General features: G+C 37.1%; 1 protein-coding gene across 2 annotated transcripts in view; it reads left to right on the top strand.

Annotated features, from left to right (window-relative positions):
* The window catches only part of gwl (serine/threonine-protein kinase greatwall), a 221,217-nt gene extending 200,492 nt beyond the window's left edge, over window positions 1-20,725 (top strand). For both annotated transcript variants that reach the window (XM_068227454.1, XM_067146201.2), the window contains exons 11-13: window positions 9,526-9,639; window positions 10,004-10,216; window positions 19,712-20,725. In XM_068227454.1, the coding sequence (XP_068083555.1) occupies window positions 9,526-9,639; window positions 10,004-10,216; window positions 19,712-19,758 (374 nt within the window). In that variant the 3' untranslated portion in view covers window positions 19,759-20,725. The remainder of the gene's footprint in view (window positions 1-9,525; window positions 9,640-10,003; window positions 10,217-19,711) is intronic.
* Window positions 20,726-24,788: the final 4,063 nt, after the last annotated feature.

The raw sequence follows: 24,788 nt of genomic DNA on the forward strand, positions 1-24,788 counted from the left end.
GGAAAAGTTGGAGAGTTAGTGTTCGGAGTTTCGGTTTTTGGGTTCGGTTTGGATGGTTGTTTAAGTGCTTCTAATTTCTTATTTAGTGTATTCAGTTTGTTCATAGCTAAGTTCCTTATTTTTTCTGCCGTGATCTGCTGAAAATCATCCCAATAGCTGTGTGGTAACTCGTTAGATGCCTTTAAATGTATTCGGTATAGTTCGTTGTTGAGATGTTGTTTTTTACGGTATAAAAACTTTATTTCTTCTTTCAGCCAGATTTTGTTTGTTCTTTCTTGCGTATTACGAGTTTGTATGGTGTGTCTGTGTTTATTGTTATATCTTCTCAAGAATTTAGGTGTTAAGTCATTCTTTAGACATTCCCTCAGAAAATCAGTGCTTTTAATCGCGTTCGTTAGTTTGATCTTTAAGTTTCGAAATCTATATGCTTTCTGTTTTGCCTGGTTGGCTACGGTATCGTAATCTATAATCTTCATTTCCGTATTGACGAATTACACAATTGAAAATAGGAAAGAATTTCTACCAATCAATACTTGTTTATTGCTTATATTAAGCTACAGGACCGGTTTCGACCCCATATACAAGGTCATCTTCAGCTGAACCATGAATACATATTTATATGATGAAGCTTTGATTAAAGTGCATTGTCAAAGGAATGTCATATGATGATGTGCATTTAGTCACATACAAATGGGGCATGTCTTAACGTGAATTGGCATATATGTCAGTATGTACAAAATTGCAACTGTATGTCTAAAATATTATGTTGAGGTCCTAAAATTAGTGTATAAAACATATCTTCACTTAAAATAACTTGTATATATATATATGTACAGGATAAAATACAATATTTAAAAAACATTTCGTGCACATGAACATTCGTATCTTGCTTGTTGGTCAATTCATCAACTCTCGTATTTAAGTCCCATTTACAGTTGTACACTCAGCTGCTGTTCTTGCAGTTTAAAAGATATGGTTGTAAAATTGCATGAGTAAAAGATTTAGTCTTCATGTGGGATAAAACACTTTCCAATTTTCAAAAAAATTTATTAAAAAAAGGCTCCCACAACATATCGACAAAATTCACAGTAACTCCCAAAACAATAACTCTACTAATAAAGAACACATAAATAAACTCAAAGATAAAATAAAACAGAATAATCTACTGATAACGAAAGCCGACAAAGGCAATACCACAGTTATTATCGACAAAGACCAATACATATTAAAAACCAAAGAATGTTTTCAAGATAACACTTTCCTTATCAAACGCAAAGATCCTACTAATAACATACAAAGGAACCTCAAAATCTTATTAAAAAATACACACTTTCTTTTAACAGAAGTAGAATCCTCTAAACTTATAGTAATGAATCCTCAAATACCCACTGCTAAAGCTTATCCTAAGATACATAAAGAACATATTCCAATGAGACCTATTATTAACTACAGAGCAAGCCCAACCTATAAACTCTCGCAATTTATTCAAAGATTTCTCAAAAAGCACTACGTATTCTTAGCTAAAAAAACAGTACGGAACTCAATAGATTTTTGTAATAAAACAAAAGGATTAAAGATTGAACCATATCATAATCTCGCATCATTTGACATAGTAAACATGTACCCGAACATTCCCACAAAACAAACAATAGAAATCATTGAATCTAACCTAAAAAGCCACAGCAATCTAAGCACTTTAGAAATAGAAGAGTTCATTAAATTACTTAATTTTGCCATTAGTAACAACTACTGTAAATTTCATGATACTATCTATCAGCAACAGGGTTTACCGATGGGATCTCCCGCTTCTGGTATAATCGCCAAAATTTACATAGACTATTTAGAGCACACATACATCAACAAAATAGACAATATATTTTTTTGGTGCAGATTTGTTGATGACATTTTTGTCATCATCGATAATAGGTCCACAAATGAAACTGATATATTAGATAAACTCAACACAATAGATTCCCATATAAAATTTACCATGGAAACCGAAAACAATCGCAATCTGAACTACCTGGACATAACGACAACTAGACATGACCACCTTTCTTACAGAATATACAGAAAACCCACGCAAACCTCAAATACAATTAAAATGGATTCCGTTCACCCCAATACACACAAAAGAGCAGCCTACTATAGCATGATACAGAGCATTCAATATACCGTTAACAAAAGAAGATCTAAACAAAGAATTACAACTAATTCATGACATAGCTAAGAACAATGGATACAAGAAAGAAATGGTTAACAAAATCATTCACAAAATAAAATCCCAACCCAAAACCTAACTAACAAAAGTAGACGAATCCAAGAAAGATTACGCACTATTCATCTTCAATAATGCACACATATACCCCATAACCAACATTTTTAAAAAACATAACCTAAGAATAGCTTTCAGAACTACACACAATAGTACCAACATCATACACAACGTCAGAACAATCAATAGCAACAACAAATACAACCACTCAGGGCTATACCGTATCAAATGTAATAATTGCGAGACAAGCTATGTCGGACGCACCGGTAGAAACTTCCTAACCTGATATAACGAACACATAAATGCGGTAAAACACAATCATTTTTCCTCAATAGGACAACATGTCGCAGACTATAAACACAGTTTTACAAACATCGATAACGATGTGCAAATCCTAAACATAAACCCCAAAGGCCCCCTGCTCAACATAACAGAAGAATTTTACATTACTCTAGATCAGTACACCAATCCAAATTACAACATAAATGAAATCACAGAAAAAACTATCATCATCTTCAATACAGTTATCCCCGCTCTAAAAAACTCTTACCTTAAGTTAATTGACAAACAGAACGCGACACGTAATAGAAAAACATCAAACAACACACCCAGATCCACCCCTATCCCCACAACAACTACTCTCCCTACCCCTCCTTCCCTTTCCCTCACAGCAGCTAGTATGAACCCAAGAAGAACACGAAGTAGTACACTAGAAGCTCGCACGTCAAACGCAACTCGGCTACACCAACAATAGTAAGTACATATTCAAATTTACACACATAACCTTTAGACATTCCTCCAACATATATCTCTCACAGCTCAATCTTATCTTCCACAGATAAACATAACACCATTGCACAGCTACAAATGGGAAAGGAGCCATTACTTTGAACCCAATTTTACGGACGCCACAGGACAACAAGATTTCATTATAACATAAGGCAACATACATAGCAGAGCTGAACATATTTTAACCGAATTTTATCCGTACATCTGGCAACTTTTTTTTTTTTTTAAATTGGAAAGTGTTTTATCCCACATGAAGACTAAATCTTTTACTCATGCAATTTTACAACCATATCTTTTAAACTCCAAGAACAGCAGCTGAGTGTACAACTGTAAATGGGACTTAAATACGAGAGTTGATGAATTGACCAACAAGCAAGATACGAATGTTCATGTGCACGAAATGTTTTTTATATATTGTATTTTATCCTGTACATATATATATGTTAGTTTAATTGAAGATATGTTTTATACACTAATTTTAGGACCTCAACATAATATTTTAGACATACAGTTGCAATTTTGTACATACTGACAATTCACGTTAAGACATGCCCCATTTGTATGTGATTAAATGCACATCATCATATGACATTCCTTTGACAATGCAATTTAATCAAAGCTTCATCATATAAATATGTATTCATGGTTCAGCTGAAGATGACCTTGTATATGGGGTCGAAACCGGTCCTGTAGCTTAATATAAGCAATAAACAAGTATTGATTGGTGGAAATTCTTTCCTATTTTTAATCATATTACCTACTCGACAAGCCCATCACCGTGGTTACGCAACAGTGTGACCTAGGTGTAATATTCCATACAAAATTACAATTTAAGACCCATATAGAAACATATACAACCAAGGCTATGAAATTTCTAGGCATTCTCTATCGCTTCACAGATATTTCTGACCCCATTGCTCTTCGGCACTTCTTCCTCACGATCGTTCAACCTCTCTTAAACTACTGCCCTCCGATTTGGTCAACAGCCGCCCCCTCCAATACTAAGCAGTTAGACAGAGCAGTGTCCTTCTTTGCTGCAATTGTAAGGAACAGAAACCCCAAGCTCAGAAATCTGTCTACGCTGCAGGTATTAATGGCAATTCATGTGTCACCGCTGCACATCAGGCGACAGGTAGCTGACCTGAGTTTCCTCCACGAGATCTTAAATGGACATTACCGCTCAGAACATCTTGTTTCTCTCTTCTCTCTCCGCGTTCCTTCCCGCTCCACCAGAACCAAAGACCTTCTCCACCTTCCCCACACTCAGCACTCAATACTTCAACGATCTTTCCTAATCCGCCTCCCAACACTCTTTAACAATATTAATAGGAGACAAGAGCTTGATATAGCATCAAATAAAAGTGTATTCGAGAGGTGTGTAAATAGTATCGTAAAGATAAGTTGATGTGAAGGGATTATACCGCCATCTTGACCCACGACAACTTGGCTATGAACATGGACATTCTCATGGTTTTCGATTTGGTCCGTTATTAGTAGGATGCGTACCTGATCTTGTTATATTTTATTATGTTTGTTATATTTTATTATGAAAGTTTATGTTTGTTAAGTCCGCCTCCGTAACGTAACGGTTAGTGTTATTAGCTGCCGTCCTCGGGGGCCTGGGTTCGATTCCCGGTACTGCCAGAAATTTAAGAATGGCAGGAGGGCTGGTATGTGTTTGAAATGGTACATGCAGCTCACCTCCAATGGGGGTGTGCCTGAAAAGAGCTGCACAACCTCTGGATGAGGACACGAGTTTACTTACTTATGTTTGTTAAATAGTCTATTGACAGTGCAAGTGAAATTTGCTCAGTGTAGCTGTATCTTGTGCTTCGTGAATAAATAAATAAATAAATAAATAAATAAATAAATAAAATATCCTGACGACATACTACAATTACCACGAGGCACAAATGTAAGTCCAAATATCGCGGAATATCGAAAAAATATTGGGAAAATATTACCTTGATGAATTCCTACGACACAGATTAACTCACTAATACAATGGAATTCGTTAAATAAGAAAGGATGGTTACGATAACACATGGATAACTTCAACTGATCTATCATTTCCGAACGCAGGAACACTTAGTCAAGAATCTGAACAAGTACACAAATTAAATTCCAAGTCCTATCTCACATATTAGGGAACAATTAGTAAAATGTCATGAAAGTAAATCATCTACAAGACTATAAGACCACACCAAAGAAAGAAATAGAACTAAAGTGCTACAAAGAACAGATATAAATAAGACGTAGTCGACTTATACTGTAGTCTTCATGTTGAGCTCCTGGGGTCCTCAATCAAACATTCTAGGGTTGAAATCCTTGCATTTCTCCGCTGTTGGCGCTGGTCCGTTGACTTAGAAATTCATGATGGAATATGTGTAGGCTCCGGTACGAACTCCCATCTTCTTGTGATGAATGCTGTAGAGGTCCTCTTCCACTTTACACTTCCCGATGATTTTGCTGAAACTTGTACAGAATAAATTAGAAAAAAATCCTGAGCACAATCCTGCAAATTGTTATAGAAAACACGTACTTTTATTAGTTATCTGTATCTTTTCGACGTCTGTTGGTTGAACACTTATTGTAGTCGTAGGCTAGTACAATTTAAGTATGAGCTGAACTCTGGAATGCGTCCACTATCCCTGGCGATGGCTGTATCTCCACTGACGTTCTGCGACGAAATAAGCTGAAGTGAGGAGCAGTTAGAAGTGAGGCGAAGTGAGAACGTGCGTACGTATGACTCGTTTTAAGTAACGTAGTACTCCACGCATCGTAGGAAGTACGAGTCAGTTCAAGTACTGAATTCTTATCAGTTTCTTTAATTAACTTCACATTACTTTCTGCCAGTATACCATTCAAATTAAATATAAATTCAGTTACTAATTATTACAATTCACACGTGATATCATTAACACTGTCCAGTCAGTTCACTTTTATACATCTTCATAACTACAATATCACACCGTCGAAGATATTAAAAATATTTCCTTTGCTTTTAATCCGGTACGACTGCACGCGAACATATTCTAGGTATTTTCTTCTCTCTTCCACTTTTATTTCTATTTTTATTTTCCAAACCAGCTAGAACTCTCCCTTCAGGTTGGAAACAGCTCGCCGCCTTGCTCAAGGACAAGCGCGTGCCATGCCAGCAAAGAACTAGACTCATGACATACTGCCCCATATTCAACCAGCTGACACAGCATACGGTCACAATATATCTTTGGAAAAGTTCACATCATATGACAATGAAAAGAAGAAAAGAAAGAAAATGGTCAATTGATGTAATAAAATTTAATTGAACAGAAGGCTATAATTGCAGGGTACTTCAGTAGATTTCACTGTTAAAGAAGATACTAGTAGAAGTTTTTTAAATTGTTGATAAAGGTAATCAAGTGTTATGAAATTCATGTTGTTGGTCAGTTTATTGAACTGAGATAAAATATAAATAATGCACATGAGAGTTTTCCTTATATTCAATACTAAGTTGTATTTACAGTGTTATTTACATTACATGGGACTAGTTTCAATGCTACTCGGGGTCATCATCAGCCATATTAAACATACACAATATTTTGCGAAATTCTAAAACATGTTTCTAAGCAGTAAGAATCTTATGAATATATAATTTACAATATGAAGTGTGGTTGAATTAGGCAAGGGCTATGGTGCTCAAAATATTGCAAACGAAAATGAAATATTACGTATGGCATAGGTGAGTAATAAAAGTACACTAAACATGCTAAAGAGTCTGGAATAAAAGTACAAATGAGGTGCTCTGTGTTGTAGGTTTTACCTGTTCAGACAGCTAGAAAAAATAGTAGTATATGATTTAAAATGCAACGGCTGATGTTGAATTGAAGGGGTTACTCCCAAAGTAACGTAAATCCATTAAATGCAAAACTTCATAAATCATGATTTTTTTATTTTCATATAATTAAGTTCAGATATGATTATGTAGGTTTTACCTACAGCACCGAGCACCTCATTTGTACTTTTATTCCAGACCCTTTAGCATGTTTAGTGTACTTTTATTACTCACCTACGTCACACGTAATATTTCATTTTCATTTGCAACATTTTGAGTGCCATAGCCCTTGCCTAATTCAACCACACTTCATATTGTAAATTATATATTCATAAGATTCTTACTGCTTAGAAACATGTTTTAGGATTTTGCCAAATATTGTGTATGTTTAATATGGCTGATGATGACCCCGAGTAGGGTTGAGACTTGTCCCATGTAATGTAAATAACATAATACAATTTAGTATTGAATAGGTGGAAAACTCTCCTGTGCATTATTTTTATGATAAAGGTAATGGAAAACTGTGCGTAAGGTTATCGACCTGTCTTGCATTAATTAGTCAGATTTCAGTGTTAAAGATATTAGGACAATCCTTTGAATCGTCAATTGAAGGATGTAAGTTGTGCAAAGACTGCCATTGTAAGTGATGATAATCTTGCACTGGGCAAGTTGGCCATGCGGTTTGGGGCGTGCGGCTGTGAGCTTGCATCCAGGAGATAGTGGGTTCGAATCCCACTGTCGGCAGCTCTGAAGATGGTTTTCCGTGGTTTTCCATTTTCACACCAGGCAAATGCTGATAAAGTCACAGCCGCTTCCTTCCAACTCCTAGGTCTTTCCTCTCCCATTGTCGCCATAAGATCTATCTGTGTTGGTGCGACGTAAAGCCTCTAGCAAAAAAAAAAATATATATATATCTTGCAGATTTCGGTATTAGAAGGGATTAGAAGGGATAATAGAGGAGGCCTGTGAAAGTGGAGGACTTCAAAATCTGAGGTATATTCCAATACTGGATGAGGTTAGTAATTGAAGAATTATTTTAAATTTTTTTATGGCAATAGAAATTTGTTAGATCAATGCTCTATAAGGTTGGAGCGCTGAGGATCCAAACATTCTTCTGGATTTTTAGCCACTTTCTGAGGACAGATTTAATGTAAATATAATTATGGAGAAGAATAAGGTATGCCTAAATTTATGTTTTACTGAATTAGTTTTCACAGACAGAAGAACCTCACAGATATATATATATATTATATACTGTATCTATATATTTTTTTAAACTCTGTATCTGAGATGGGTAAATCAAGTAGCCTGCATTTATAGCAGTTGTGTATGTGGGTATTGATGACTCACTGGGGCCTCTCTTCCTCAAAGGTTGAAAGTATCATTTCAGTTCTTTATCCTCAGGAATGAATAACTTTACAGTTTGAGTGTGTATAACATCAAATACAATCATTGAGAGACAAATGAGTTCAGACAGATAGAAAAAATAATAGTATATGATTTAAAATTCAACAGCTGATGTTGAATTGAAGGGGTTATTTCCAAGTAACATAAATCCATTAAATGCAAAACTTCATAAATCATGATTTTTTATTTTCTTATAATTAAATTCAGATATGATTATGATTATGTAGTTTCATTCATTACTGCTATACACATTCTGACACTGTATTTTAAAAATCTCTTATCAGTGGAAATGGTGGTAATTATCTTGTATAAGTTGGAGTTAGGCTGTTTTGGTACTAAATCGTTAATTGACATATTTTGAGTGGCATTTATGAACATTTAAATGGTTTAAACACAACAGTGTCTACCTACACTTCAAATATTGATCATAAAGAAAGTACACCAGTTATTAGAGTACATACATGAGAAAAATACATTTGAAAGTAATATTCATAACATGGAGTCAATTACATCATCTTCAATCATCACTATCAATACCATTATGAATATTGCTAGATAGAACAAACAGATGCTGATAAAAACAACATTGCAGGATAGTCCTCTATTATGCTGAGTTTATTTGGAAGTGTTTTTCTGTCTTTTTTCTTCTTCTGTTTCACTGAAGAACTGTTCTTGTCTGGGCTTGAGAGTTGACCATTTTTTACCCCTCTTCACCAATGCATGAAAATATCCTGACAGCCCTGAAAATGTGTATAGCAGAACACTTGTTTTGCATTTATCTGTATAGATTTCAACTCTGAGATATTAAAATCCAATTGTGATTTAATATGTACCCTAGCTGAGGTTTTCCATGTGTAGAGATGTCAGTCCCACCAAGAACATGTACAGTGTCAACTTCTCCAAAAATATGGTTATAGTCTAAGTCAGTGGCTTGTTCAAAACAGATATAAGACACATTGCAAATAAACATACCGGTAGTTTTCAGATCTCTATTAACATGGGATATAAGGTGTATTGAGATTTAAACCTTTGCTATACGATGAGAGAACCTATAAATTAATTTATGAAAGCAAAAAATAAAAATTATGATTTTGGTTTTACGACATTTTGGAAATAATCTGTTCAGTTTCCGAATCTTTGATAACATTCAGAAGATATTTTGTATGAGGAATTATGGCAACTTTACTTGATCAAGATTTCCTTCAAAGTTCAGTTATGAAATAATTCTTTATTTTACCAGGTCCTGCAGTTGATTGGTGGGCATTGGGAGTGTGCCTTTTTGAATTTATGACAGGCATTCCTCCTTTTAATGATGAAACACCCCAGGCTGTTTTTAATAATATTTTAAAAAGAGGTAAGTCTTCTATTGCATTTATCTCATATAAATATGTACCTATATATATATATATATATATAGGTAGTAATGTTAAACTCAAATTGTTATATCATTGTAAATTAATAACTTTGTTGGTCAGTCAGTAATTGTATTATATAAGCATTCGCTTTGGCTGGGAAGTGAAACATGAATTTATTTTGGACATGATTATTTGTATCTTGCAAATAAGTAGACTGAAGTTTTTGTTTAGATGGGGAAACAATATATATATATATATATATATATATATACACACACACACCATATTTATTTATTTATTTATTTATTTATTTATTTATTTATTTATTTATTTATTTATTTATTCATTCATTTTGCCTCTCAGACATTCCATGGCCTCAAGAAGAAGAAGAGTTATCAAAATCAGCACATGATGCCATTAGTGCTCTGCTAGTCTTGGATCCGAAACAGAGAGCTTCTGCGAATGATGTAAAGAATATGGAATTTTTCAAATCATTGAAGTGGGATGACATGCAGAGTATGTCTGTTCCTTTTATTCCTCAGCCGGACAACAATACAGACACCACGTATTTCCAAGGTAACAAGATCCATAATTATTTATTATATTTTAGTCTCTTAGTTTTCTACCTTCATTGTTTGCTGTGTATGCTCACCTTTGACAGGATAAAGAAACTGACCTTTTTGAGATCTGAAATTTAGTTACTAGGCAGTCATCACCATCATCATCATTTCTTTGCTCCGAGCCTCCTCCAGTTTGGCCTGTTCATCCACAGATGATGTTCATATTTGCGATGCCAGTTTACATATCTGATTTCAAGGTCCTTGAAAATCTGCTTCTCCCCAGAGGAGTCCTATGGGGATCCATCCTTTTCATATGACCATACCATTGCAATCTCTTCACTTCGAGGCTCTCCAGCAAGCTTCTTTCCAATCCAAGCTGTTGTCAGATATCCACATTCCTTATTTTATCCATTTTTGTTTTTTGTAGACAAGAATGGAGGAACTTCATTTCTGTTGCCTGTAGGCGACTCTTTGTTGATCCAGAAGTGTTTTGCTTCCAGACCATACGTCAGTATAGGTACCAGATATATTTTGTACAAGCTGATCTTGGAAATTAACAGAAATGTTTCATCCGAAAGTATTTGACGTACAGCTTGATAGAATGTGGAAGCTTTCTGTATTCTGTTGCTAATCTCGTGATGTATGGTATTGTCTGAGGACAGAACACTACCTAAGTACTGGAAATTGTATGCAGTGTCTGTCTCCTCATCTCCAATTCTTGGATGAACAGTTAAGAGAGTTTCTACTAATCACCAAGCCAACTGTCTTTGTTTTGCTGATTTTAAGACCTAAGGTTGTAAAAGCTTCATGCCAAAGATCTAGTTCAGCTTGTTCTTGTGCTTCTGTCTCACCCCATACCATTACATCATCAGCAAAAACCAAGGCATTAGTTGCTGGATCCTTTTTAAAACTTCATCCATTTTGATTATGAAGAGGAGTAGTAAAAGACAGCTGCCTTGCTGGACTCCACTCTTCGTTTCGAACCAACCTGACCTTCCATCCTGGACCTGGACATAACTCTTTTGTTTCATTATATAATCATATAATTGTGCTATAATATCATCGAGCACTTTCTTATGTCTCAACATTCCCATATATGCCTGTGTGGTACATGGTCATATGCTTTCTCGATGTCCAGAGAAACAGTTATAAGAGCATTCATAGAGCATTCTGTTGGCAGAAATGAGGTCTATAGTTGATCTGTGAGGTCTGAATCCATGCTGTTCCTCCTCAAGTGTAGAAAACCCTGAAAGAAAATCTCCCTCTGTGTTAGGCTCAGCAGGTCAACAGAGGGATTATTGAGGAAGTTGCTTTCAAGAATAATACGAGCCTCAGATGTAGATACTGGGCAGTAATTAACATAAATGTGATTTTGCATTGATCAGTACACTCCAGACATATACATTTCCTGTGCAATATTTCAAGTGATAGAATGCCTTTTTCAATCAGAACGTCAGTCATAGTTCTGTAGATTGCACAATAAAACTTTAAGACAGGTTCCATAAGCATGGAGGGCTGATACATGAATAGAGAACAAAAACAAAGTCTCTTTATTCCATCTGAATGCTCCCTATACAGTGGAATGAACACAAGAATGATGAAGAACTTTGTCAGTAGGTTGTGATAAATATGTTGTGTGTGCAGGTCTGGCCATTTATTTGGAATGCATTTTAACTAGAGAGCACAATGTCCCAAAATTTTATTTTAGAAAATAATTACACCTCTGGCTTCATAGCGAAAACTAATGCTAGGTGCAGAAAATAGTACATAAGCAAGCTTGTTGGCTTTATGTGACTGTTGACATCATGATCATAAGCACACGATCTCCAGTTCATGTGGAATCTGAACCACTAGGATGTGACTTTTCATTTAAAAAATTACACATGTATTGGCTGGAATTTATCCTCTGACCCCCTCGGTGAGAAGTCGGGACTATACTACTCAGTTATGTTCCTGTTGGAAATATACTATATACTGTACTATACTATATACTATCTGATCAACTGCAGAAAAGGCTAGGGTGACCCCTGCTTAAAGCGACATGCAGTTTTCAGGGTACTGGGGGAACTGTAAGAAATGGGCGACTAGTAACCAACATTAACCCATATGTGCCCACTGTCGACATTTGTCGACGTTAATATCGGAATATTGTAGATCTTATATTGGTAAACCGGAAGAATATTTTTGAGGTGCATTGTTTACAGTTCATTGTTTGATACTTACTGCACAGCCCAAAAATAAGAAACACTCGGTTTTGCGCCTTATCGCGTGGCTGCGTATGAAATATCATTCCGTATATACTCCAGAGGATGACGCTTCCGTCGCGTTGAGTAATATTTTCTTATAATATTGTTACAGTTGAAGTAAGATCGGACTGTTATGTTAAACGTAATAACGAAACATGCCTTTAACAGATTTTGAATTAATTTAGAGCTGATTTATAGTTGCTTTTGTCTAGCAGAGCACAAAATTTCCACGTCGGTGCGAATGGGATTGCCTCAGTACTGATATAGAATTTTAATTTATTCTTCTCAGATTGACCATCGAGCAGATCTTAAGCATCCTGGAGGAATCATAAGACATCCTAGAAGCTAATATATACATAGAATTACCTGAAAATGCTTTCCATAGTGACGGGGATAGCGATGATGATGAGTCATGTGGAGATATAAACAGACTCTCCGGTAATCAACTCCGGGCTGGTGCTGAACTAGTGTGTACAAAAATAAGTGAATTTTACTGTTTGACCCCAAAGGGCAAAGAGTAAAATTTAGACCTTCTTTAGCCTACATCGTTAGGGCATATATCCGATATTGAGCTGCTACGCGTCCTAACGCAGGAAGACCGAGTACGAAAGTATCTCCACACGTTTTACCAGAAGTGCATTTCGATGGGGTATCCCACTACGTCGAAACAAGAGAAGCAAGTGTGGTGCGCTCAGTGTGGTAAAGCTGCCAGGAAAAAGTGCAAAAAATGTAACGTTGGATGCCACGACCTTTTCTTCGAGGCATTTCACTCGGGCTAAACCAGACTGGATGACGAAAAGCAGAATGTAACCTCAAAACACAGACTAAACTGTTTTGAAGTTCTACTCGTTTTCCTTTTTTGCTATTTTCAGAGTGATTATACTTGCTCAAAATTTGGTATTGTGTGTATAAAAAGTACTGCAAAAATGCGAATATTGTCCTTTTGTTTCGAAACAGTGTGTATTTTAAATTGAGACAAAACTGTTCCTCGTGAATCATATGTTTTGTAATATTTTGTGCTTATTCAATACTTGTGTGACTAATATTTACTTAGTGATTAATTATTACCTTCATATGAGCTTAAAGAAAAGTTCCTTTATTGAACATGTCTTTCATCCTACCCGTCCATGCTCACTGTCAACATGTAGACACGGTAAATCTCCGCGGAAATATGTTAATGAAACCTAAAATCATCATAACCTTTTCATTTAGGTTACAAACAACTGTACATACGAAATATATCGCAATGTTCCACAGAAAAATAATTTGGGCAGATATGGGTTAAGATAGGGGCCGATGACCTCAGATGTTAGTCCCCTTTAAACAACATCATCATCATCATCATCATCAGGATTGTGCTTTAGAAGTAGCCCCTTGGTCGGTAATGCTGTTTCTGTATGGCAGTTTTTGAGTAGGATCCACTGATTGTTTTGGGTTCATGTCCATCCATCCATCCATCCATCCATCCATCCATCCATCCATCCATCCATCCATCCATCCATCCATCCATCCATCCATCCATCCATCCATCCATCCATCCATCCATCCATCCATCCATCCATCCATCCATCCATCCATCCATCCATCCATCCATCCATCCATCCATCCATCCATCCATCCATCCATCCATCCATCCATCCATCCATCCATCCATCCATCCATCCATCCATCCATCCATCCATCCATCCATCCATCCATCCATCCATCCATCCATCCATCCATCCATCCATCCATCCATCCATCCATCCATCCATCCATCCATCCATCCATCCATCCATCCATCCATCCATCCATCCATCCATCCATCCATCCATCCATCCATCCATCCATCCATCCATCCATCCATCCATCCATCCATCCATCCATCCATCCATCCATCCATCCATCCATCCATCCATCCATCCATCCATCCATCCATCCATCCATCCATCCATCCATCCATCCATCCATCCATCCATCCATCCATCCATCCATCCATCCATCCATCCATCCATCCATCCATCCATCCATCCATCCATCCATCCATCCATCCATCCATCCATCCATCCATCCATCCATCCATCCATCCATCCATCCATCCATCCATCCATCCATCCATCCATCCATCCATCCATCCATCCATCCATCCATCCATCCATCCATCCATCCATCCATCCATCCATCCATCCATCCATCCATCCATCCATCCATCCATCCATCCATCCATCCATCCATCCATCCATCCATCCATCCATCCATCCATCCATCCATCCATCCATCCATCCATCCATCCATCCATCCATCCATCCATCCATCCATCCATCCATCCATCCATCCATCCATCCATCCATCCATCCATCCATCCATCCATCCATCCATCCATCCATCCATCCATCCATCCATCCATCCATCCATCCATCCATCCATCCATCCATCCATCCATCCATCCATCCATCCATCCATCCATCCATCCATCCATCCATCCATCCATCCATCCATCCATCCATCCATCCATCCATCCATCCATCCATCCATCCATCCATCCATCCATCCATCCATCCATCCATCCATCCATCCATCCATCCATCCATCCATCCATCCATCCATCCATCCATCCATCCATCCATCCATCCATCCATCCATCCATCCATCCATCCATCCATCCATCCATCCATCCATCCATCCATCCATCCATCCATCCATCCATCCATCCATCCATCCATCCATCCATCCATCCATCCATCCATCCATCCATCCATCCATCCATCCATCCATCCATCCATCCATCCATCCATCCATCCATCCATCCATCCATCCATCCATCCATCCATCCATCCATCCATCCATCCATCCATCCATCCATCCATCCATCCATCCATCCATCCATCCATCCATCCATCCATCCATCCATCCATCCATCCATCCATCCATCCATCCATCCATCCATCCATCCATCCATCCATCCATCCATCCATCCATCCATCCATCCATCCATCCATCCATCCATCCATCCATCCATCCATCCATCCATCCATCCATCCATCCATCCATCCATCCATCCATCCATCCATCCATCCATCCATTCTTTCTTCATGCCATTTTGTTTTTTTTGGTCAGTGGATGATTTACAACTTTTGTTTTGTTATTTCATTTCATACCATCAGGGGCCGATGACCTAGATGTTAGGCCCCTTAAAACAACAAGCATCATCATCAAAACCCTCCAGTCTTATTACTGACTGGGTGGTTATGTCGCATTACTTGTTGGCCTGGTAGTAAGATCTGGGTCTCTTTGATATCCTGAGCCTTGGCCTGGATAAGGGATCTCTTCTTGGCCAATGCTTGCTTTTCCTTGATGTTCTGCTGCTGCTTATGCTGCCACTCTGCTACGGAAACAGCTGCATCATCTTGACCAGAAGTGGGTGGTGGACAAATCTCCTAGTCCCCGGTCCCATGTAGCTATCGACTAAGGAAGAGCTCCGCTGGGGAATAGCCAGTGACACGGTTGATACATCGTCACAGGGCAAAGAGTGACTGCGGTATCTGACGGTGTGACGTAAAAAAAGAAGAAATAAAAAATAAAAAAAATAAAAAAAGAAGGAAAGGACTTGTCCGAAACTTGTTAATGCCATCCTAATGAAACACAATTTATTAGTATTGTAAAGGTGGAATCATTGATTGTACCCTTTAAAAGTATGCAAAGGTATTGACTGGCATTTCATTCCTCCTCTCTGGGAAGCAGGAATCGAGTCTGTGAAGAATCGCCTCTAGGGTCACTGGAGACACACTTCGCACCTGTGAAGAAATGTACGGCCTTTTGACATAGATTGAAGCGTGCTTAAATTCACGTCCAATATCCTCTTGCCCAACAACCCTGATGAATTTTCCTTTCTCACCCCTGGACACTTTTTGATTGGAGAGTCACTTTTATTTTCCCTGAACCAGACTGTCATACTACTTCAACTTCAGATATGTCCAAATGGCGACTGGTTCGAAGAGACCCGGAAGCACCTGGAAGGAGGAGGTCAACAAGGTATGCCGGACCCTCCAAATTGATAACTGGGAAGAGCAGGCTCAAGATTGAAAAGGATGGAAGAGGACTGGTTCAGTGGTGTCGGCAGCAAATATGGAAGCGATGGTAATGTGATTCTCAATTGCAACACCGATCCAAATGGCACAGCTCCGAATCCAATGTCCAGATGGGAACACATGTCCTTGTCAAGGTGGACAATCTTCCACCCCTCCTTGGTGGACTAGTGTCATAAAGGAGGTTCATTCTGGGGCTGAAAGTCGTTTGTGTGGTGTCTGTACGCACTGCTAAGGGAACTTACAAAAGGCCAGTGACCAAGATATGCCAGTTTCTTACCTACTGAAGTATGATGCTGCATCTATTTATATGCGAATGTGTATTTGTGTGTTTTCTTTGTCATTAAGTGCCGTGTAATCTTTGTTTTTTTAAATCGTCCCGCTGCTGTAAACATCGTACTGCTCTGCCATTGTTCCGTCTGCTTGCTCGCCCCGTCCACTACTGCTTGCACTCTCGCCTTCCTCACTGGCACATCATTACATCATCTGTTTCTAGTACTTTCCAGCATGTGCTTTGCTCGCCTATATAACTCGCCGCTCCCTTTCGATTGGCGATCAGGTGTGGATTGTGTTTGTAAAAGCAGTGGGAGCAGGAACTTCCTCACACGGCTGGTCCGTGCTGATTTTTATCCTGTCTATTCTACTTGACATCGGTATTTTCTTTGAGCCGGGTGAGCAGACTTGTTATTATGCTTTTCATTTTCTTCACTTCCTTGCCCCTCTGGCCTTACTATTGTTATTGATTTTGAACTTTGGCCCATTCTGGGCACTACGAAATTTGTTGGACAAACTTCAAAATCTAGTGGGTTTCTATCTAATAGTGAAGGAAAAGGAGTCATGGATTGGCGAACTTTACAAGTGATATGGAACTTAGTCTGCGTGTTGTTAGTGAGCGTGAAATGTCATCGATATGAAAATGGATATTGCAGCCTGATCTCTACCTGTTTCCTCATCCTCCCCTTTTTTTATTTTTTTATTCTTCATTTCTTTTTCCTCCTCTTAGGTATTTTCCTCTTTATCTGTTCTCTCTCCCCCCGTTCCCCCTTTTACTATTAATATGAATATATATGTCTTTCATAATTATAATAGTGGTCTGTGAGTTGGATTGTGCCTTTTCTCATTGCCTGTGCAACGGTGTGCGTGTTACTTCTCTCAAGTGGAATAGTGTTTATTAGGGGGATAGGCTGTTGTTCTATGGTTATCTTATTTCTACATATCCACCTTGTGGTTTTTGCGGACATACCTTTCTACTTCTTGTAATTGTTACATTCTCGTTGTTATAAAATTTCTAGGTATTTCCACCCTGTATTTTAGGATTTTCATTCAATGTCTCCCAACCTTTGCCTTTCTGAACTTCAGTGTTATGATTGTTTATTCACTGCCATCTTTACTTTCATATGAATATACCAAAGATTATTTTTTTAATTTGTAAAGAGGTTAACTTTTGATGCTCTTGCAATACAACCTGTTATTTAAAACTTATTTGTTTGGGTTGTCATTATTTTTGTATCTCTCCCTACCCCCCCCCCCCCTTTTTGGTTTTATATGCACCTACCACGCAGCAATACCTCTTGGGAAAAAGGCTCAGTAAACAATCTCTGCGTTGCTCTGCTGACGCCTTGGATACTTATTCTAATTGCTTGGTGTTGCTTAATCGCTTAAGTTGGGGGAGTTGTACGCTCCTTCGGTATGACTTGGCTGGCGTAAATTTTCCTACGAATCGCCTCGCTGCACTCTGCTTGGCCTGGTATATATCACTAACACATTGCCTGGATTTTCTGAAAATCAGTATTTGGTTATTGAGGTTTCATCTTTTTCCTCAAAATATTATATATCAAGTAACATTTACGTAACAAGCTCCGACACCATTAAATGGAACTGATTATGCATCAGGACAGAGGAGGACTTTTATACCCTAAACCTCGTTTTGCTGCTTTGATGAAGCATCTGCAGGAATTTTTTGAAGATGCTATACCCTACTGTCGAAAGTTCTTGAAACTTATGAACCTGATACAATGACTTGCTACTTCTTCCCTTTCAGAATGTGTTCTGTTAAAGTGTGAGATCAAAGAATATCAGCAAACTGTTTGTGATATTATCCTAACCAAGTTCGTAAGACCTCTATTAACCGACACTGCATTATCAAAAACACAAAATGTTAGGTGCCCGGTGTATCACTCCAAACCTTCGTTCAGGAAAATCTTTAAATTGTGACGTGAAGTGGTCAACTACGACTTCATACAGGTAATGTTATCATATTTAATATTACTGATGTAATTTGCGAGCTTCATTGAACATTTTGCTATACTGCATAGTGTTTTGTAGGCTGTCGTCGTCATAACGCATTCAGAACTTTGTGCGTCTATGCCTGCCATCTAGCGGAGAATTTTTGTCGCAGCCTATTCACAGAAAGCCTTGCAAAGAGCAGGCAGTATAGGAGGATCGAGATGGCAGTGAATGAGTGGAATTATGAGGTTTTCATTGCCTAGCAATGATATAAATACATGTATAATTATTAATGCAACAATTACTATTGCTCTATATACACCGCTACTAAAAAAATTTAAGTCAATGAGTCAATTTTGAAACAAAAAATTCAAAAAGATCAATGCAGCATAAGTAAGCATTTTTTTACATACCTTGCCAATAGAAGGTACAAACTGACACACGTTTTAGAATGAATAGTTTGGAAAGGGGACTCTGTGTGGTGGTAGAGAAAAACATTAAATCAAAACAAGATTTTATTGAAAATGAGCAAGCTAAAATCGTTTCTGAACGGCTCACTGAAAACACAAGCTACGATAAATTTGCGTACCCCTTGAGGCGAACCCGCGTACCACACTTTAAATACCACTGGTTTAGACCAGAAGCAACATAATCTTACTGACCTAACCTAATGCTTCAATCCGTTTATAATATTTTCTTTCTTTGATGTTCTTCCGGCATTAACTGACAAAATAGATAGTGCAAATGTTACAATGCTGAAGGAGCATGATGTGTTGGGTTTAATATTATGAGATTTTTAATTTGGTAAAGAGGGGAGGAATTACTGTTGGGAGATATTAACAGCACTCGATAAATGTATTAAACTATTCTTCCATTCTCTTTCATTTTTTCTCTTCCCTAATTTAATAGTATTATAAATCTGATCTGCCTTCCCTTTATTTATATTTACATTGTTGTATTATTTTTATGTTTCAGCTCGAAATATCCTGATGCATCTGAATGTATCAAGTATCGAAGTTTAAGATCGACCGTTTAAGTTATAATGAAGATTTTGTGTCATTTCTGAGACGTGCAGAATGCTGCAGTTTACAGAATTCTGAAGTTTTATAGAATGAATGACTGACTCGGTAAACAATTAAAAATGGAAAAGGCGCTATTGCTGATGTGGTAATCAAGTGTGATTATGAAAACAAAGAAGTAAGGAAACTTGGAGAGAAATTAAATAAAACTTCAAATTGATGTCATTTTTCATAGTGAAGCTTTTGGGTTGAGTAGTTGTATCTTTGGTTCTGCAACCCATTATCTAAATATACTACAGACGTAATGGTATTCGTACCCTTTCATGTACTGGTACTTAATTTTTTCACCGCAGATAATATTCAGTCTTTGGAGAAGAATTCTCTATGTACCATCTTAAAGTTTCTAGTCTTACTGATTTAAAAAAGAAATATTTAATGTATTTACCTATGTATATTTTAAGCCAATGTGTATATTTTGATAATTTATTTATTTAATTCATCATTAAGAAGAAACATAAGATCTGGGTAGAACTAGTAGTTGAGGAAGAATACTGTAAGATTCCTCATTAAAAATAAGAGAAAGAGATTATGTAAAACACTTAAAATATAATACTCTGCATGGGAATAATTCCTTCATTTTTCAGTTGTCACTAAATTTGCTGAGTTGGTTATCATAACACAGGATTTGATTTCTCGTGCTGTGATGCTAGGAAGTGACGCCGTGCCCATACAAACATTTCTGAATTTAATCCTTGAACCAGTCACTACTGAGGAAAGCCGAGCTGAGTGGCTCGGATGGTTGAGGCGCTGGCCTTCTGACCCCAACTGGGCAGGTTTGATCCTGGCTTAGTCCAGTGGTATTTGAAGGTGGTCATATACGCCAACCTCATGTCGGTAGATTTAGGTCCGGTTCATTCAACCTCACTTAACATTTAACTGTGTGTTAAAATAATTTATCAGTGAACCAAATTAGTATTTAATCAACATTGGTTAAGACTAACAATCTGTGTTAAACTCTCAGTTAACTTAACAGCCCAGGTTCAAGCAGTTAAATTCTCTGTTAGTTCAAAATATGGCAGGTGCATTAGATGCAGAACTTCTGTATCTTGAATATTTGGAATATGATAGGCCTTTTCCAGAAAGAGTTCGAAACGTAAGATATGATTTTCATATAGTTGTTTCAGTTGCTGAATTGTACGTTGGCTAACGTCACTATGTACATAGAATTCACTACCAATTTTCTGCCAAGCATCACTTTTAGCTTTAAGCACAGATCCATTAGTTTGCTTACTTTCTATAATAGGTATACAGTGTTCTCTCCAGAAATTTTCGCCAGCCAGGTGGCAGGAATGAGCAGCCGCGGGGGAAATACTATGTAAAAAATTAATATGATCAAATTTCAGCTTATTCCCCTCAGAGCATTAACAATATTATCAGACAGGTAAACATTAACTGCAAAATGGAACTATTTTCGTGTTATCACGAACAAGACATGGGATTATTTTGAACTTCTCATTCATCTTGTAACACCGGGACTTGCCGCTCAGTTTCTGTGGAATGCCATGCAGAATCTAGTGCTTGCATGCTAATCCGGACAACGCTCACGGACAATATTACGTGATAGTCAAGCTGAACATTTGAACTCAGATGTAACTGATGCAATTTTGCTGACAATAATTAAGATTTATCATTTAAATAAACAGTTTTGCAGTATTTACATTTTAATTTGGAACACTCTGTGACTCAAATATGTGTTAACGATACAGATACTGCTTGAATCTGGGCTGTTAAGTTAACTGAGAGTTTAACACATTCGACTTTCACTCCTTCACCCAGTTAAATAAGTCTATAGGCAGCTGAACAGCCACTTAAGAAGATTCAAGGAAACACATTTCTGTTTTCATTATAAAGATTGAGCTGTTTATTGCTCTACTCCCAACAGGTTTTTGGGCGCATTGACTCAACGCTGTGGAAAGTATAACCGTGTGAACTTATGACATGCAGCTTGATACTATGATTTTAACCAAGGACATTCTAATAATTTTTATGTTTAGACAAACACCTACATTGATATCCTCTTTTTATGACTTGTAGGAACAATCAGGATCCTGATTTTTCACCATACAGGTTTGAGTTTGAGGCTGATGATGCCCTTAATATGGGCGAAACATGCCCCTTAACCTTTTATAATAATATTTAATTTCTAAAAATGATCTCGTTGTATTGAATAGGTGGATATTAAAAAAATAACACTTGTAACATACTTTGTATTTACAGTACTATGCTGCCAATCTAACGGTCCAAAGTTCCAGAGCTGGAATGACCAGGCCGCAGACAGCCATGAACTTGCCGTATTCCATTTGCATACTGCTCATTCAAATCAGCATGTTAGAGTAGGGATCAAATTGCAAGAATACTATGATGAACCATTGTGTTACGTACCAGTAGTATCAGAAAATTTATGAACCAGAGGAAAAACATGCTAAAGAAGAAAGTTATCTAACTCCCCGGCTATTTCCTACCAATCACGTCAATCTGAGGCTGTTATTTTCGATACGTAGCAGTAATCCCATCTATCGGAGACGAGTGGCAGCATAGGAGACGAAGAACATCACAACAAACAATGGTTAATATAATGTTATTGTTGTTCAATTTTATGAACTTTCGACATTGTAGGCCTTCACATTTAATTTTCTTCCGACACTGAAATACGATTCCTACCATAGTCAGCACAATAAAACTGAATAAAATGCAAATGATCGGAAATTGTAGTCTCTATAACTTTTGTTATGTAGTACTTTTCGATTGGACCAATAACATAGGTATTTAAACCTTAAATTTTAGGCGTCTTCCCCTTAGCTACCATTTTATCCAGTGTGAATACAATTATTTATAGCCTAGACTGTAGTTTCTTATTCTCCGACTCTACATACCAATTTTTATTAAATTCTGTTTACCCATTTGCTCGTAGCTCAGCATTGATATGGATTTAGCAACAAAAATATAAATTAATGAATATCGCTGTTATCACAGTCGGTACGGTAAAAATGTATAAGACATAACTGATCGGAAATTGAATTCTATATAACTTTAGTTATGTAGTATTTATCGATAGGACCACTAATAATCTAAATATTTGAGAATTAAATTTTAGGCTTTTTCCTAAACTACTATTTCACTCAGCGTGAATAAAATGATTTATAGCCTAGATTTTAGTGGCTCATTTCCTGACTTTACATACCAATTTTCATTAAATTCTCTTCAGCAGTTCTCGTGATGTGCATACATACATACAGACAGACAGAAATGATGGAAAATTAAAAAGTGCATTTCCTCGTTACTGTGAACTTGTTCAATACAGAAATACCATTCTTTTTAAATTCTGATCAATACACAGACAAAAGTCTTATTTTATATATTATGTAGATTACTACCGTACTGAGGAAATGTATAGCTATATTGTTCTCTCTTTATTTTTTTCTTGTCAAATATCAAAAAACTACTGGACTTTAAAAATAACTCTTTAGGGAGTTTACCTTCAGTCTAGCCAGCTTTGTCCCCTCCCCTGTTAATACAACACCCCCAATGCTGTTGCCATTTATGGAAGCAGTTCTGGTACATAAGTTGGGGAACTGCACAGATTTCTACCTTTCATTTTAACTGAATCTCTTCAGTTGACTGAAATAGTCATCCTTTCGGGGCAAATTTCAGTTTGTGGGAGGAAAATGTGTGTTGGATCTTGGATATGTGTATAGGGTAGATAGGGAACCACAGTTGTCTTGTGTGTTCATCAAAAATTCACAAATCAACAGCAATGTGTTTCTGGTGTGTTGTCATAGTGGAGTCTCCAGGAATTGTTTCTGCATATCTCTAGTTTTTTTCTCCTCACATTTCCATTCAGACTTCTCAAGGCTTTGAGATAATACCACTGGTTCACCGTTTTGACCCTTCGGTTGGAATTCATGGTGCTAAATACCATTGATGTCAAAAGAGATCATCAACAACACTTTCATGTTTGATCTGACATTCCACGCCTTCTTAAGTTAAGTCTCGGTGAAATTTTCATACACCACTTTGTGTCTTCGTAAATGTTTTCCCCAATTTGAAGTAGAAAGGAATGTTGATATGCTGTTTGTAATATTCAGACATCTCAACAATCACTTCGCGTACTCTACGCACTCACAAACTAACAGCTGCCGAGTGAAAATTGTTTCAGAAATGTGTGATAAATGACTACTTACTTATGAATGATGCTATCATACAGACCCACTTACTAAAAATCACTAAGACTGCATATGCTTGGTATTTTCAAAGTTTAGTTTTTTTTACATTTTTTTAGCATGCCTTGTAAATAAAAGGCTAAGAGTACATCTGTGGCAGGATAATGTGTATAAAGCAAGTTACAGAGCTATTTTACAGTCTAAACTGGTACCTTCAGACTTCCACTTGTTACAGAAATATATCAATGGTAGGCAATTTTCAGTGGAAATTACATCAAGAAAAGAAGTTTAGAAATGTTTAAAGGAGCAGAGCATTTCTTACTAGTGCCAGCCATGGATAATTTTATTTTACAGAATGCAGTAAATTAGTCTATCTTATGGAAAATTAAATTGTGTATCCATGGTGAACATTGTACTCTAATCTACCTTATAACTCGTTCTCTTAGCTTTTAATAGAAAAACTTGCTTCTAGACTCTCTGGTTGGAATCTTACCTTTGTATGCCTTGAAAGTCATTTGTACCAGAAAGCTACAGGATCTTTAAACTTGTATCAAGTTTGATCTTGTTAGTTACATGCTTGTGCATCTTTACTAATAATGTGGAGTAATTTTGATTATATTAATTGTTCTATCTTCTTATATAGAACTACAGGAAAAAAAAAAAAAAAAAGGTCGGTTTGCAAATTGTGTAATATAATATATTCTTCCTGTTACATCTATTTGGGTCCTAGAAGTCTGGATCTAGTAAAATGTTTTGCATGTAACACTTGATTATTGAACTTTATTATAATGAACTAACATTATGGTGATAATC

This window comes from Anabrus simplex, chromosome 4 (assembly GCF_040414725.1).
Source record: "Anabrus simplex isolate iqAnaSimp1 chromosome 4, ASM4041472v1, whole genome shotgun sequence".
NCBI lineage: Eukaryota > Metazoa > Arthropoda > Insecta > Orthoptera > Tettigoniidae > Anabrus > Anabrus simplex.